The 12,588-nt window shown below is 44.8% G+C and overlaps 1 protein-coding gene across 2 annotated transcripts in view; it reads left to right on the forward strand.

The window, feature by feature from the left end:
• The window catches only part of IL15RA (interleukin 15 receptor subunit alpha), a 44,747-nt gene that overhangs the window by 22,246 nt on the left and 9,913 nt on the right, over window positions 1–12,588 (forward strand). For both annotated transcript variants that reach the window (XM_061179618.1, XM_061179622.1), the window contains exon 2: window positions 11,029–11,223. In XM_061179618.1, the coding sequence (XP_061035601.1) occupies window positions 11,029–11,223 (195 nt within the window). The remainder of the gene's footprint in view (window positions 1–11,028; window positions 11,224–12,588) is intronic.

Raw genomic sequence — 12,588 nt, forward strand, 5'->3', positions numbered from 1 at the left:
CTCCTGATAAAGAAAAACCCTGGACCCAATAGCTTCATTAGTGAATTCTATTAAACATTTTAAAAAGACCTAATATTAATCCTTCTCAAACTTTTCCAAAAAGTGAAAAAGGAAGGAACACTTCCTAACTCATTCTGTGAGTCCAGCATTTCCCTGATACCAAAGCCAGACAAAGACAGAATAAGAAAAGAAAACTACAGGGAATTCCCTGGCAGTCCAGTGGTTAGGACTCCGCACTTCCACTGCAGGGGGCCCTGGTTCAATCTCTGGTCGGGAAACTAGGATCCCACAAGTCACGCAGCGCAGCCATAAAAAAGAAAACTACATACCAATATCCCTTATGAACACTGATGTGAAATCCTTAACAAAATACTAGCAAACTGAATTCAGCAGCATGTTAAAAGGGTTATAAACCATGACCAAGTGGGATTTATTCATGGAATGCAAGGATGATTCAACACATGAAACTTGATAAATATAATATACCACACTAACAGAATGAAAGGAAAACACCACATAATCATCTCAATTGATGCAGAAAAAACATTTGACAAAATTCAATACCGTTTCATAATAAAACACTCAAAATACTAGGAATAGAAGAATACTACTTCAATATAATAAAAGCCATATATGAAAACCCACAGTGAACATTGTACTCAATGGTGAAAGACTGAAAGCTTTTCCTCTAAGATCAGGAAAAAGGAAAGGATGCCTACTTTCACCATATCTATTCAACATAGTACTGGAAGTTCTAGCCAGAGCAATTAGGCGAGGAAAAGAAATAAAAGGCATCTACACTGTAAAGGAATAAGTAAAATTATCTCAGTTTGCAAATGGTATGATCTTATATGTAGAAAACTCTAAAGATTACACACACACACACACACACACACACACAAATGTTTGAATAGATCAGTTCAGCAAAGGAGTAGAATACAAAGTAAACACAAAAATCAGTTGCATTTCTATATACTAACAATAACAATTTGAAAAGGAAATTACAAAAACAATTCCATTTTCAATAACATCAAAAAGAATAAAAATACTTAGGAATAAGCTTAATCAAGGAAGTGAGAGAATTATACAATGAAAACTACAAAATATGCTGAAAGAAATTAAAGAAGACATAAATAGATGGATTGGAAGACTCATACTTCCTGATTTCAAAACTTACTACAAAGCTACAGTAATCAAAACAGTGTGGTGTTGGCATAAAGACATACGGGCCAATGGAATAGAATAGACAGCCCAGAAATAAACCATTGCATTTATGGCCAAGTGATTTTTGACAAGGGTGCCAAGACCATTCAACTGGAAAAGGACAGTCTTTTCACCAAATAGTGCTGGGAAAACTGGATATCTATATGCGAAAGAATGAAAGTAGGATCTTACCTAATATAACATACAAAAATTAACTCAAAATGGATCAGTAAGACCTAAAACAATTAAACTCTTAGAAGAAAACATAAGACAAAAGCTTCATGATATTAGATTTGGCAATGACTTCTTGGATGCGATACCAAAGGCAAAGGTAACCAAAGAAAAAATAGACAAATTGGACTTTATGAAAATATCAAAATTTTTTGCATTAAAGACCCTATCAAGAAAGTAAAAATCAACCCACAGAATGGGAGAAAATATTTGCAATTCATATATATGATAAGGGATTAATATCCAGAATATGTAGATTCCTAAAACTCAACAACAACAAAAAAACAAATAACCTGATTCAAAAATGAGTAAAGGACTTGAATATACATTTCTCCAAAGAAGATATAAAAATGGCCAATGGGCACATGAAAAGATTCTCAACATCACTAATCTTTAGGGAAATGCAAACCAAAACTTCAGTGAGATATACCTCATACCCATTAGGATGACTGTTATTAAAAAAAAAAAATGTGTTGACAAGGATTTAGAAAATTGGAACCCTTGTGCACTGTTGGTGGGAATGTAAATTAGTACAGTCACTGTTGGAAAATGGTATGGCAGTTCCTAAAAATATTAAAAAATAGACTTACCATATGATCTAGCAATTCCACTTCTGGTGTATACCCAAATTAATTGAAAGTAGGGTCTTAAAGAGATATTTGTACACCCATGTTCATAGCAGCATTATTCACAATAACTAAATCGTGGAAGCAATCCAAGTGTCCATCAACAGATGAATGGATAATCAAAATGTGGTATACACATACAGTGCAATATTATTTAGCCTTAAAAAGGAAGGAGATTTTGCAATATGCTACAATATGGATTATGCTAAGAACATTATGCTAAGTGAAATAAGCCAATCACAAAAAGACAAACACAGCTTTGAGCAAGTTGTCTTTGTAATCCCAAGGAAATGGCCTGGTCTTGTGAATCACCATGTGTATGGCGTTTGGGGTGAGGTAGGGGTTCTCAGGCTCTCTCTCCCTTCCGAGGCTTCAGAATAACCCATGGCAGAGGTCATCAGTCCCCCAGAGACTCAGCACTTGACTCTGTGATATCACAGGCTCTTCCAGGCCCAGGACAACAATGCTGTCAGCTCCAAAGAGCAGAAATGGCATAAGGAAGGAAAGGGGCAGGTGAGGAAAAACCAGTTAAATACACTCCTGCCAACTAAATTCAGTCTTTGCCTAGCCTTCTCCCCTGGGGACCTCACATCTCTTGTATTCTCTAGTTACTGGTCTGTGGCTGGATGGAGACCATCCAGTCACCAGTGATACAACCTGAGGCGTCCAAAGATCCAAGGTCGATTCGGGCTCCCTCAGAAGGAAGGAACATTTTATCATAGAGCAAAGTCTAGTATTTTTATGACACTATCCATTCTGGTCCATTGTCAAATGTTTTCAGAGTTGAGTTTTATGGTCATTTCTCTCCACTCACCCTACCCCTCCACCTCTAAGTATTTCCCCAGCTCTGTTAACATACAGCAAAGCCCCCCAGATGCAGATTTAAGATTTTGGTAGCAAAAATTTGAGATTTAATTTAAGATTTTATAGTGTGGTACTGCCAAGGTAAACACACACACACACACACATGCACACACACAATATTTTTGAGATGGAGGTGGGGGAATTAGATCCAATTAAAAAGTATTAGAACACGGTCCAGAGGTTAAGACTCTGTGCTTCCAATGCAGGGGGTGCGGGTTCAATCTCTGCTTGGGGAACTAAGATCCCACGTGCCGTGTGATGCGGTCAAAATATTACAATAAAATTTTTTTAATTAAGAAAAAGTATTAGAACAGAAATTCAGAAAAGCACATCAGGAAGAACCTGTAAAAGAAATCCTCATTGATAGAATCAATACCATGACCTGGAAAAGTATGAACAAAAAGTGTTAATGTGTGCTGAAAAGTATTGTAACTTGCTGTGATGCCAAGAGACTCATGCACCTGTAAATACCAGAGAGCATGGTCCCTGGACCAGCAGCATCACCATCACCTGGAGCTTGTTAGAAAGTCAGATGCTCGGGGCTTCCCTGGTGGCGCAGTGGTTGAGAATCCACCTGCCAATGCAGGGGACACGGGTTCGAGCCCTGGCACAGGAAGATCCTACATGCCGTGGAGCAACAAAGCTCGTGCGCCACGACTACTGAGGCTGCGCTCTAGAGCCCGCGAGCCACAACTACTGAGCCCACGTGCCACAACTACTGAAGCCCGCACGCCTAGAGCCCATGCTCTGCAACAAGAGAAGCCACCACAATGAGAAGCCTGTGCACCTCAACGAGGAGTAGCCCCCGCTCGCGGCAACTAGAGAAAGCCCACGCATAGCCATGAAGACTCAATGCAGCCAAAAATAAATTAAATAAATTTAAAAACATACAAACAAACAAAAAAAAAAGAAAGTCAGATGCTCGGCCCCTGCCCTGGACCTACTGACTCAGGAGCTCCGGGAAGAGGGCCCAGCACCCTGTGTTTTAACAGGCCCTCCAGGGGGTTCTGGTGATGAAGGCAGTAAGGAAGATGAAGGCAGTAAGGAGCAGAGTTGATGTGGCAGAGCAAGGCCTCCAATGTGGCCGTGATGGAGACTAACGCTACGATCATGACCAAACGTAGAAAGAGCGGAAGCACCGCTACTGGCCCCGGGAAATGAGGAAGAAACTCTAAAAGGTGTGGAGAGAGGACAGGAAAAGAGGGGAGGTCGGCACCATGAAAACCACAATTAGGGAAATAATTAAAATTTTCCTGACCAAAAGGTAATCTTGGTCTGAGTTGTCAAGGGCTCATAGAGTTTCCTTCAAGAGGAAATCTCAAAGAAAGGGCCCCAAGTGCCACTCATCAGGTGGTTTTTCTTTGGATACTTATTTTTTAACTTATTTATTCTGATACAACCTCAAACTTACCATGAAGTTGAAAAGATAGTACAAAGACCTTCGGAATATCCTTTACCCAGATTCGCCAACTGTTTACATTTTTCCCCATTTGCTTTACCATTCCCCCTCTCTCTAAATAAATCTACATTTATTATACACGTGCACGTTCTTCTGAAGCATTTAAAACTAAGTTGGCAACACTATGCTTCTTTATGCTTATATATTTCAGTATATGTTTCCTAAGAACACATTCTCTTACATACCTTCCTAAAAAACAGCACTCTCACATAATCGTAGTACAACTATCAAAATTAGGAAATTTAATCTTGACATAATATTATTATCTAATACTCAGTCCATATTCAAATTTTGTCAGTTGTCCCATTAATGTCCTTTTTAGCTGTTTTCTTCCTAATTCTGGATCTAATCCAGGACCATGTATCACATTTAGTTGTCACATTTCTTTAGCCTCTTTCAGTCTGGAACATTCCCTCTGCCTTTCTTTTTCTTTTTTTTTTTTTGGCTGTGTTGGGTCTTTGTTTCTGCGTGCGGGCTTTCTCTAGTTCCCGCGAGCAGGGGCTACTCTTCATTGCGGTGCACAGGCTTCTCATTGCAGTGGCTTCTCTTGTTGCAGAGCACGGGCTCTAGGCACGAGGGCCTCAGTAGTTGTGGCACTCGAGCTTAGTTGCTCCGCGGCATGTGGGATCTTCCTGTACCAGGGATCGAACCCATGTCCCCTGCACTGGCAGGAGGATTCTTAACCACCGTGCCACCAGGGAAGTCCCTCTTGATCTTTCTTGATCGTGAATACAGGCCAACTACTTTTCAGAATGTCCCTCAGTTTAGGTTCATCTGGTGTTTCCTCGTGGTTAGATTCCGGTTATGGATTTGGGGGAGGGAGACCACAGATGTGATGCTTGTGTCCTTGTCAGTGAATCGGATCAGGAGGGATATGACAGCTATTTGTCCCAGTGTTGGTGATGTTACTTCTGATCACTTGGTTCAGGTGGTGTTTGTCAGTTTTCTCCAATATAGTTACCATTTTCCCCATTGTAACTAGTAACTAATTGTGGGAAGATTCTTCAGGACTCTGTGTACCAGTCGGGATTGTGGTCCTAGGAATCTAAGAAGAGCAGAGCCACCTTGTGCAGCTGTGGGAGCCGGTTACCATCTAGGTGAGCTGTTCCTTCTGTGTCTGGAGCCAGAGCCTCCAGGCCACGGTCTGAGTGGGAAGATGGCCATAAAGTGGGGGAAGCAAGAGCCACCTGGGAGCCGTGAGGCCGAGCTGGATCCCATGTTGGTCTTTCATCTTCCCTCCGAGACTCCAGCTTCCATGAGGAGCGTGTCCAGCAGGAGAAGCTGGTGCTCCTCATCATGGCAGTAGATACACACCTGGCCCAAAGGTGGGAGAAGCTGCAGCAAAGAGTCACGGGGCTGGAGGAGCCTGCAGATAAGCGACAGTGCGTGAGCGGCAGCGGCCCCCGTCTCCCAAGTGCAAAGGAACGTGGATGCTCCTTCCCTCCTTCCAGATTGAACATAAAATCTTTGTTGTGTCACAGGCTAACTGGACACTGTGCAGGGAGGGGAATTTAGGGCGTGTGTGTCCAGCTCAGCTAAACTGACGCAGGGCAAATCTGCCACACTATGTAAATACTATGTCCCTCATTTTTGCATCCATTGTCCCTTTTTCTTATTCCATCATCCTGTCTATATTTATTAGTTAGCATTATACTGAAGGCTTTCTCTTCTCCCCTATTTAGTTATTAGTCCTTTATTTATTTATATTAGCACAGACTTAAGGAGTTTTGTTTTATTTTATTCCTTAATCTGTTAGTATATTTGTTTTGACACTCAGATTGTCCCAGATTGGCCAGCAACAGCCAGTTCAACCTGGCCACCAAATCCTTTTGACATGTTGCCATCATTCTCTAAGCCTTTCCCTACTTTCTGGTACCAGATATTCCACGCTCACCTTGTGCTTTCCCTCTCCCGGCCCCGGGTCAGCCTTTTCTCCAAGGAGCTGAGGTTCCTTTTAGTGGAGTCCAAGATCTTGGTACTAAATATGTTTTCTGCTTATATGTCATTGCTTCCAGGCACTGTCAGAGGACACAGGTAGCGTGTGTGCACACACTTACGTGTACACACAGAACCACATGTACACAGACGTGTACACACACACTATGATTACATCCTGACACCTCCAACCCCAATTCTATCCCAGCACCACAGGGTCCATTCCAGTCGTCCCCTCCCCATTTCCATAGTTGTAACTTCTTCCTCCAACAGTGAGGACCCTGGGTTGAGTTTGTCTTACTCACTGATGACTGGTTCCAGTAGAGAATCAAGAAGAAAAGGAGGGATGACAGAGACTTCAGACCTTTGCCCTCAGGTTTAACAGCAGAGATGGGCTTGGGAGGAAAATCTACGGATGCTACAAGAAGTCACTACTCATTCACTCAGGATCTGGCCCAGCGTGCTTTGCCTTGTAAAACAGAGGTCCTCAACTGTGTGCACAGCACATTTCCTGATCAGTGTGTAAAATTCACTGTTGATCAAGTGAATATACCGGCAATGACAACGTTTGGCAGAAGGGGTGTCGAGCTGGGAGGGATACTACCTGCTATGAATCTAAGGTGAAGTCAAACCACCACAAAGAAGACTGCATATTTACTGAAGGCTGTAAGAACTTTGAAGTATTATATACGCCATAAACGTAGGTACTTTTATACGCAATAAACTATCCCACCCACATAGCAGCCAGCCCTGAAGGATGACCAAGTGAATTACACATTATCATGGATACCCTTATGCTGTGGCAGTGGCTCTTTATAACTTGCTGACTCGGTCGCCATTGCCTCAATGTTTTAAATCCCCTTGAGTGGGAGGGCACAAATGTTTTATTTCAGAGAGTGCCACAGACACTCAAAATTGAAAGCCACTGCCCTAAATGGAGGGGAGTATTTCAAGACTTAGAAAATGTAGAACAATTTGCTGACAAAAATCCCAAATCTGAGAACAACACAGAAAACAGTGAAGACTGAAAAAAGGTGGCCGAGGAAAGATCAATAGATTCAGAACATCATTTGAGGGACTTCCCTGGTGGCACAGTGGATAAGACTCCACGCTCCCAATGCAGGGGGCCTGGGTTCGATCCCTGGTCAGGGAACTAGATCCCACATGTATGCCGCAACTAAGAGTTTGCATGCTGCAACTAAGGAGCCCACGGGCTGCAACTAAGAAGCTGGTGAGCCACAACTAAAGGAGCCCTGGAGCTGCAACTAAGGAGCCCTCCTGACGCACCTAAGACCTGGTGCAACCAAATAAATAAATAAATATTTTTTAAAAAAGAACACCATTTGAAATTAGAATCAGTGGATTAAGCTGAACTTGAGGACTACACGGCGAATACAAACGTTTGGGAAGGGATTCAGGCGAAAGAGGTACAACCCAAAGACCAGATGGGAGAGAAAGGAAGATGAAGGAAGTAAACCTAAACAGCCAGATTTCTTCTCTCCGCTATGAACTTTGTTCATACAAATTAGTAAGAAAAATTTTTTTTAGAAAACTGGTACATTGAAATAATGATTATCTTATGATCTCATTGAAAAGAAAATGAAAATGTTTGAGTCTACTATAGAAGCCTCGTAAGCGAAAAGAGAACGTTGTCACCATCAGGATGGAGTGATAAAGGACGGCAAGCTGTATGTTATAGTTTTAAAAATCTAATATTAGATGTCAATGGGGCTGCAAAAGAAGAGTCAGGAGTTGGATTAAGAACAAAAAGCAAACAATCCATTTTCCCTCTTGAGACTAGGGAGACCAAAGTAAAGCCTGGAGTGACTGACCCACCGAACTCAGGTGGGCTCTGGTATGAGGATGCTGACACCTCAGTGACAGAGCCTGAAGCAGGAGGGCAGGGTCTGACAGCTGACCCGGCAGTGGGCTGGCCTGTCTGCAGGCTGCCAGGCACTTGACCGTGGATTGCTCCAACCACACTCTGAATCTGGAGATGGCTCCTTCTTTTTTTTTGTTTAAGATTTTTTTTTTTTTTTTGATGTGGACCATTTTTAAAGTCTTTATTGAATTTGTTACAATATTGCTTCCGTTTTATGTTTTGGTTTTTTGGCTGCGAGGCACGTGGGATCTTAGCTCCCCGACCAGGGATCGAACCCGCACCCCCTGCATTGGAAAGCGAAGTCTTTTTTTTTAATAGTAATCTTTATTTATTTATTTATTTATTTATTTATTTTTATATTTATTTTTGGCTGTGTTGGGTCTTCGTTTCTGTGCGAGGGCTTTCTCTAGCTGCGGCAAGCGGGGGCCACTCTTCATCGCGGTGCACGGGCCTCTTCACTATCGCGGCCTCTCTTGTTGCGGAGCACAGGCTCCAGACGCACAGGCTCAGTAGTTGTGGCTCACGGGCTTAGTTGCTCCGCAGCGTGTGGGATCTTCCCAGACCAGGGCTCGAACCCGTGTCCCCTGCATTGGCAGGCAGATTCTCAACCACTGCGCCACCAGGGAAGCCCGGAAGGCGAAGTCTTAACCACTGGACCACCAGGGAAGTCCCTGGAGATGGCTCCTTGTGATTTTGATATCTAAAGAGGCCCACCTTGCCAGCAGGACGTGGCATAAGGGGTCCAGGTGGTGGTGACGCTGACAGTCAGGTGAGTAAGTGTCCTGGTGATTCTGGCAGTCATTCTCTGATATCCAAACCTAGGCCAGCAGCTGGGGAGTGTGGAAATCCAGGGGATGCCCTCTGGAGGAGAAGATGGACAAGACCTGGGCAGAGGATCAGTCCCTAGTCCAGAAAGCTAGGGTTCTGGACAGAGGCGGCCCAGTCCACAGGGAGCAGGTGAGAAGGATGGTGAAAGCTGCTATTTGGGGGGCCCGTGGCTAGTCAAAGCTGACCCCAGATCCTGCCCGACCAGAGGAAGGTTCGGATTTCTAGGAAGCAGGCACAGGTTCTGTTGGGGTAAATCAAACAAGACTGGCTTATTCGAAGGCTGTAGAAGGAACTCAGCACCACCAGAACACGCGGGTGAAGACAGAGACATTTTCCAAGGCAGATGAAGATTCACGTTCTGGAATCCAGCATCCTCAGCACATCATGCAAAACTGTGGAAGATGGTCACATTTTCCAGACTGTGTCCCCCCGGGTGTAGCACAGGCTCTAATCTGGATAGGACACAGTCTTATCCGGATAGGTGACTGAGCCCACCTCATCCATTTGGGAGTTGGGCTGTTCCCAGTACTCTCAGGTGGCTAAATCAGCAGACTTTCAGACTAGCACTGTCTGATCCTAGCCTGTTCCCAAACTCAGATATGAGAACAAAGGACTTCACTAGGTGTCATGCTAAGAGCACTAGACCAGCTATGGAGCTGACTGCAGATCTACTGAGCATCTGTCTACAGAGAGGTGCCTCAGAAATGAAATGAAGATCCAGGATGGGGCAAACCCCAGGACACTGGTTTTAGCCATCAAGTTTCATACAAAGAAATCTTAGGGTCTAAATCTTGCTCAAATCTTTCAACTTCCAACTAATTAGAAGAAGGGGGCAATTATTAAGAAAACTTTAATTGTTCTAGTTCTGGCTCTTACCTTCTTTTGGTAATATTCTTCTGATAAAACGTATCTTATTTTTCACTCCACGTGCACTTTGTCACATCCACAGTCTGCTGGGAGTCACTTGTGTCTTGTCTCCCAAAAGGCTGTCCAGAATCCTCCCAAATGGCCTCACAAGTCTTCTCGGCTTCAATTTTACCCTAAGCTGCCCTAACTTGCCCAGAGAAAGGAGAAAATTCCTAATTCTAGGATCTCCTACATTTTTCACATTCATTTAGCAGCAAAAGCACTGAATACCCACCCTTGGCATGGTTTAGCCCTCTCTTGCCCTGTGGTCAGCCAAGGTTTCTGACTTCCTGTGGCAGGGTGTTTTAAAATCCCCTCCCCCACTTTTTTATTATGAAGTATTTCATATATTTAAAACAGTATATAATATATACACATGACTAATATTCTTCCAGTCCTCATCGGTGTAGCCTTTCATCTTTGGCCAGTGGTTACCCCGCGGGGTCCTGGTTAATGCCAACAGCTATTCTGATTGTGGGGCTGAGGGAGGGCTTTCCGAGGAAGCGATGTTGAACTAAGCTAAGAAGGGTGGCAGGAGATGGCCAGCCAAGAGTGGGCGGGGGAGGTGCATGGTGAGAGGTATGGAGGGACCAGAGGCCAGTGTGGCCAGAGGGAAGAGTAGCTGGAGAGGCAGACAGGGCCGGGTCCAGCAGAGCCTTGATTTTAGTTTTTATTCTAAGAGCAGTGGGCAACCAAGAAAGAGTGAAGTCATCAAACTTGAAGTCATCTGAAGATGATGCCAGCTGCCTTGTGGAAATGGATTAAAGGCTTGTAGGGATAGCAATCCAGAGGCTAAGAGATACTGAGGCTGGAGACTGATGGGAGTGGAGGGCAAGAGAGAGGGGTCTCTATTGATGACCCCTGGTATCTAGCTATGCTGAATGGCTGGTACTTGAGGCAAGATTCTGGACAGCTTCTATACGGTGGGGGCCCTTCCTCAACATCTTCCACATGCTTGGAATCTGGGGTGTATCCCCAGGGGCCCCTACGATAATCCAGACCCCGACTATAAAGTTATTGACTACCACCCAAGTGGTTCCCTCGGAGCAAGCTGAAATCTCTTCATCTCTCCCCTCTCATCTGCACTTCTGCAGGCATCACGTGCCCAGCTCCCACATCTGTGAAACATGCAGACATCCGGGTCAAGAGTTACAACCTCAACTCCAGGGAGCGGTATGTTTGTAACTCTGGCTTCAAGCGTAAAGCTGGGACCTCCAGCCTGACCGAGTGCGTGTTTAACCAGACTGTGAACATCGCCCACTGGACCACTCCCAATCTCAAGTGCATCAGTAAGTGCACTGTCCCTCCGCCCCTTTTGCCAAGGCCATGCAGAGAGCAGACTGCAGTGTGGGCAGTAGAATGAGGTGGCCTTGACATCTGGGTTGAGGACGGAGACTAAATAAACCAATGGGCTTCTAAACACACCTCCGGGAGGTGGAAATACATGGGCTTTGGGGTCACACAGTTCTGGGTTCAAGTCCTGGCTCTGCCACTTAACCATCCGTGAGACCTGGGGTGAGGGCCTTAAGGTTTTGGATCTCTTTGTTCCTTATCTAGAAAATGGACCCAATGTCAACATTGTGGCTTGTAGGAGGATTAAGAGAAATCTGGTAAATATTAACTATTATTACCTCAGTGCTTTAAGATCATAGAAGCAAGAATTTGGCTACAGACAAAGGTGTGTGCTCACAGCATGCTTGTTTCCCAGACAGCATTCCCGATTCCTCCCTAGGAGACAGCCTGCAAGGAAATCACTCCCTGTTCTCCTCCCCTGATAGCAGCATGGAGACCCACAGAGCAGAGACCCCCTTAGCCCAGTTATCACGTCTAGGGCCCCGCCAGAGCTCAAGACTGAGTGTGAGGAAAGATCTCCAGAATCCCTTTTTTTTTTTAACCATCCACAGCTGGATAACCACACCAGAAGTCAAACAATCTTGGAGTGGAAGCCAATAGTCCTATTTTCAGGAATACTAAGCCCCGTACCCTAGAAAAGGAAAGGTTAATCTGTGGTCTTCCAAGAGAATGATGATTCAACAAACATTTATTGCACACGTGGTGCATGTCCAGCCGTGATACTTTCTCACGTAATATTTGTGAAAATTCGCCACGCCTCTCTGGGGAAAGCAGACAAGCAGGGCCGTTCAACAGCAAACTCACGGCTGGGGGACTCCTTGAAAAGCCAGACTCCCTCTGGCTTTTTGAATCTGTAGCGCTGAGATCGCCCTGTACCCCTTCCCCTCCCCCTGCATGGCCACCATGCAGGCATCAGAGGCCGGGCAAGGAGGGAGCCTTCTGCTTGTTGCAGAGGAATAGCTGGGCTGGGAACATGGTGCCCACGGCATCCTGGGGCCAGTGGAGGGATGAGCTGGGTGAGGACAGGTCTGAGCAGTAACTGCAGGGAGAACACAGATGTGTTCCTCGGTCTAGTCCGGGGACCCACTGGAACCGTAGTCCAGGGGCAAAAATAAGGGCTTTCCACTGTAGGGAAAGTGACTGTTTCTTCAAAGTTCCAATTCCTCTGGGTGAATGAATTGAGGATGGCGAACTGAACAGGGCAGGTTGCAGGTGGAAGGGGAGAGGAAAGAAGGGGGCGAGGCCTGGAATCGTAGACTTTTAGAACCCAAAGACTGGAGGAACCTTTAGGTCTCATCCCC

This window comes from Eubalaena glacialis, chromosome 2, assembly GCF_028564815.1.
Source record: "Eubalaena glacialis isolate mEubGla1 chromosome 2, mEubGla1.1.hap2.+ XY, whole genome shotgun sequence".
In the NCBI taxonomy this organism is placed as follows: Eukaryota; Metazoa; Chordata; class Mammalia; order Artiodactyla; family Balaenidae; genus Eubalaena; species Eubalaena glacialis.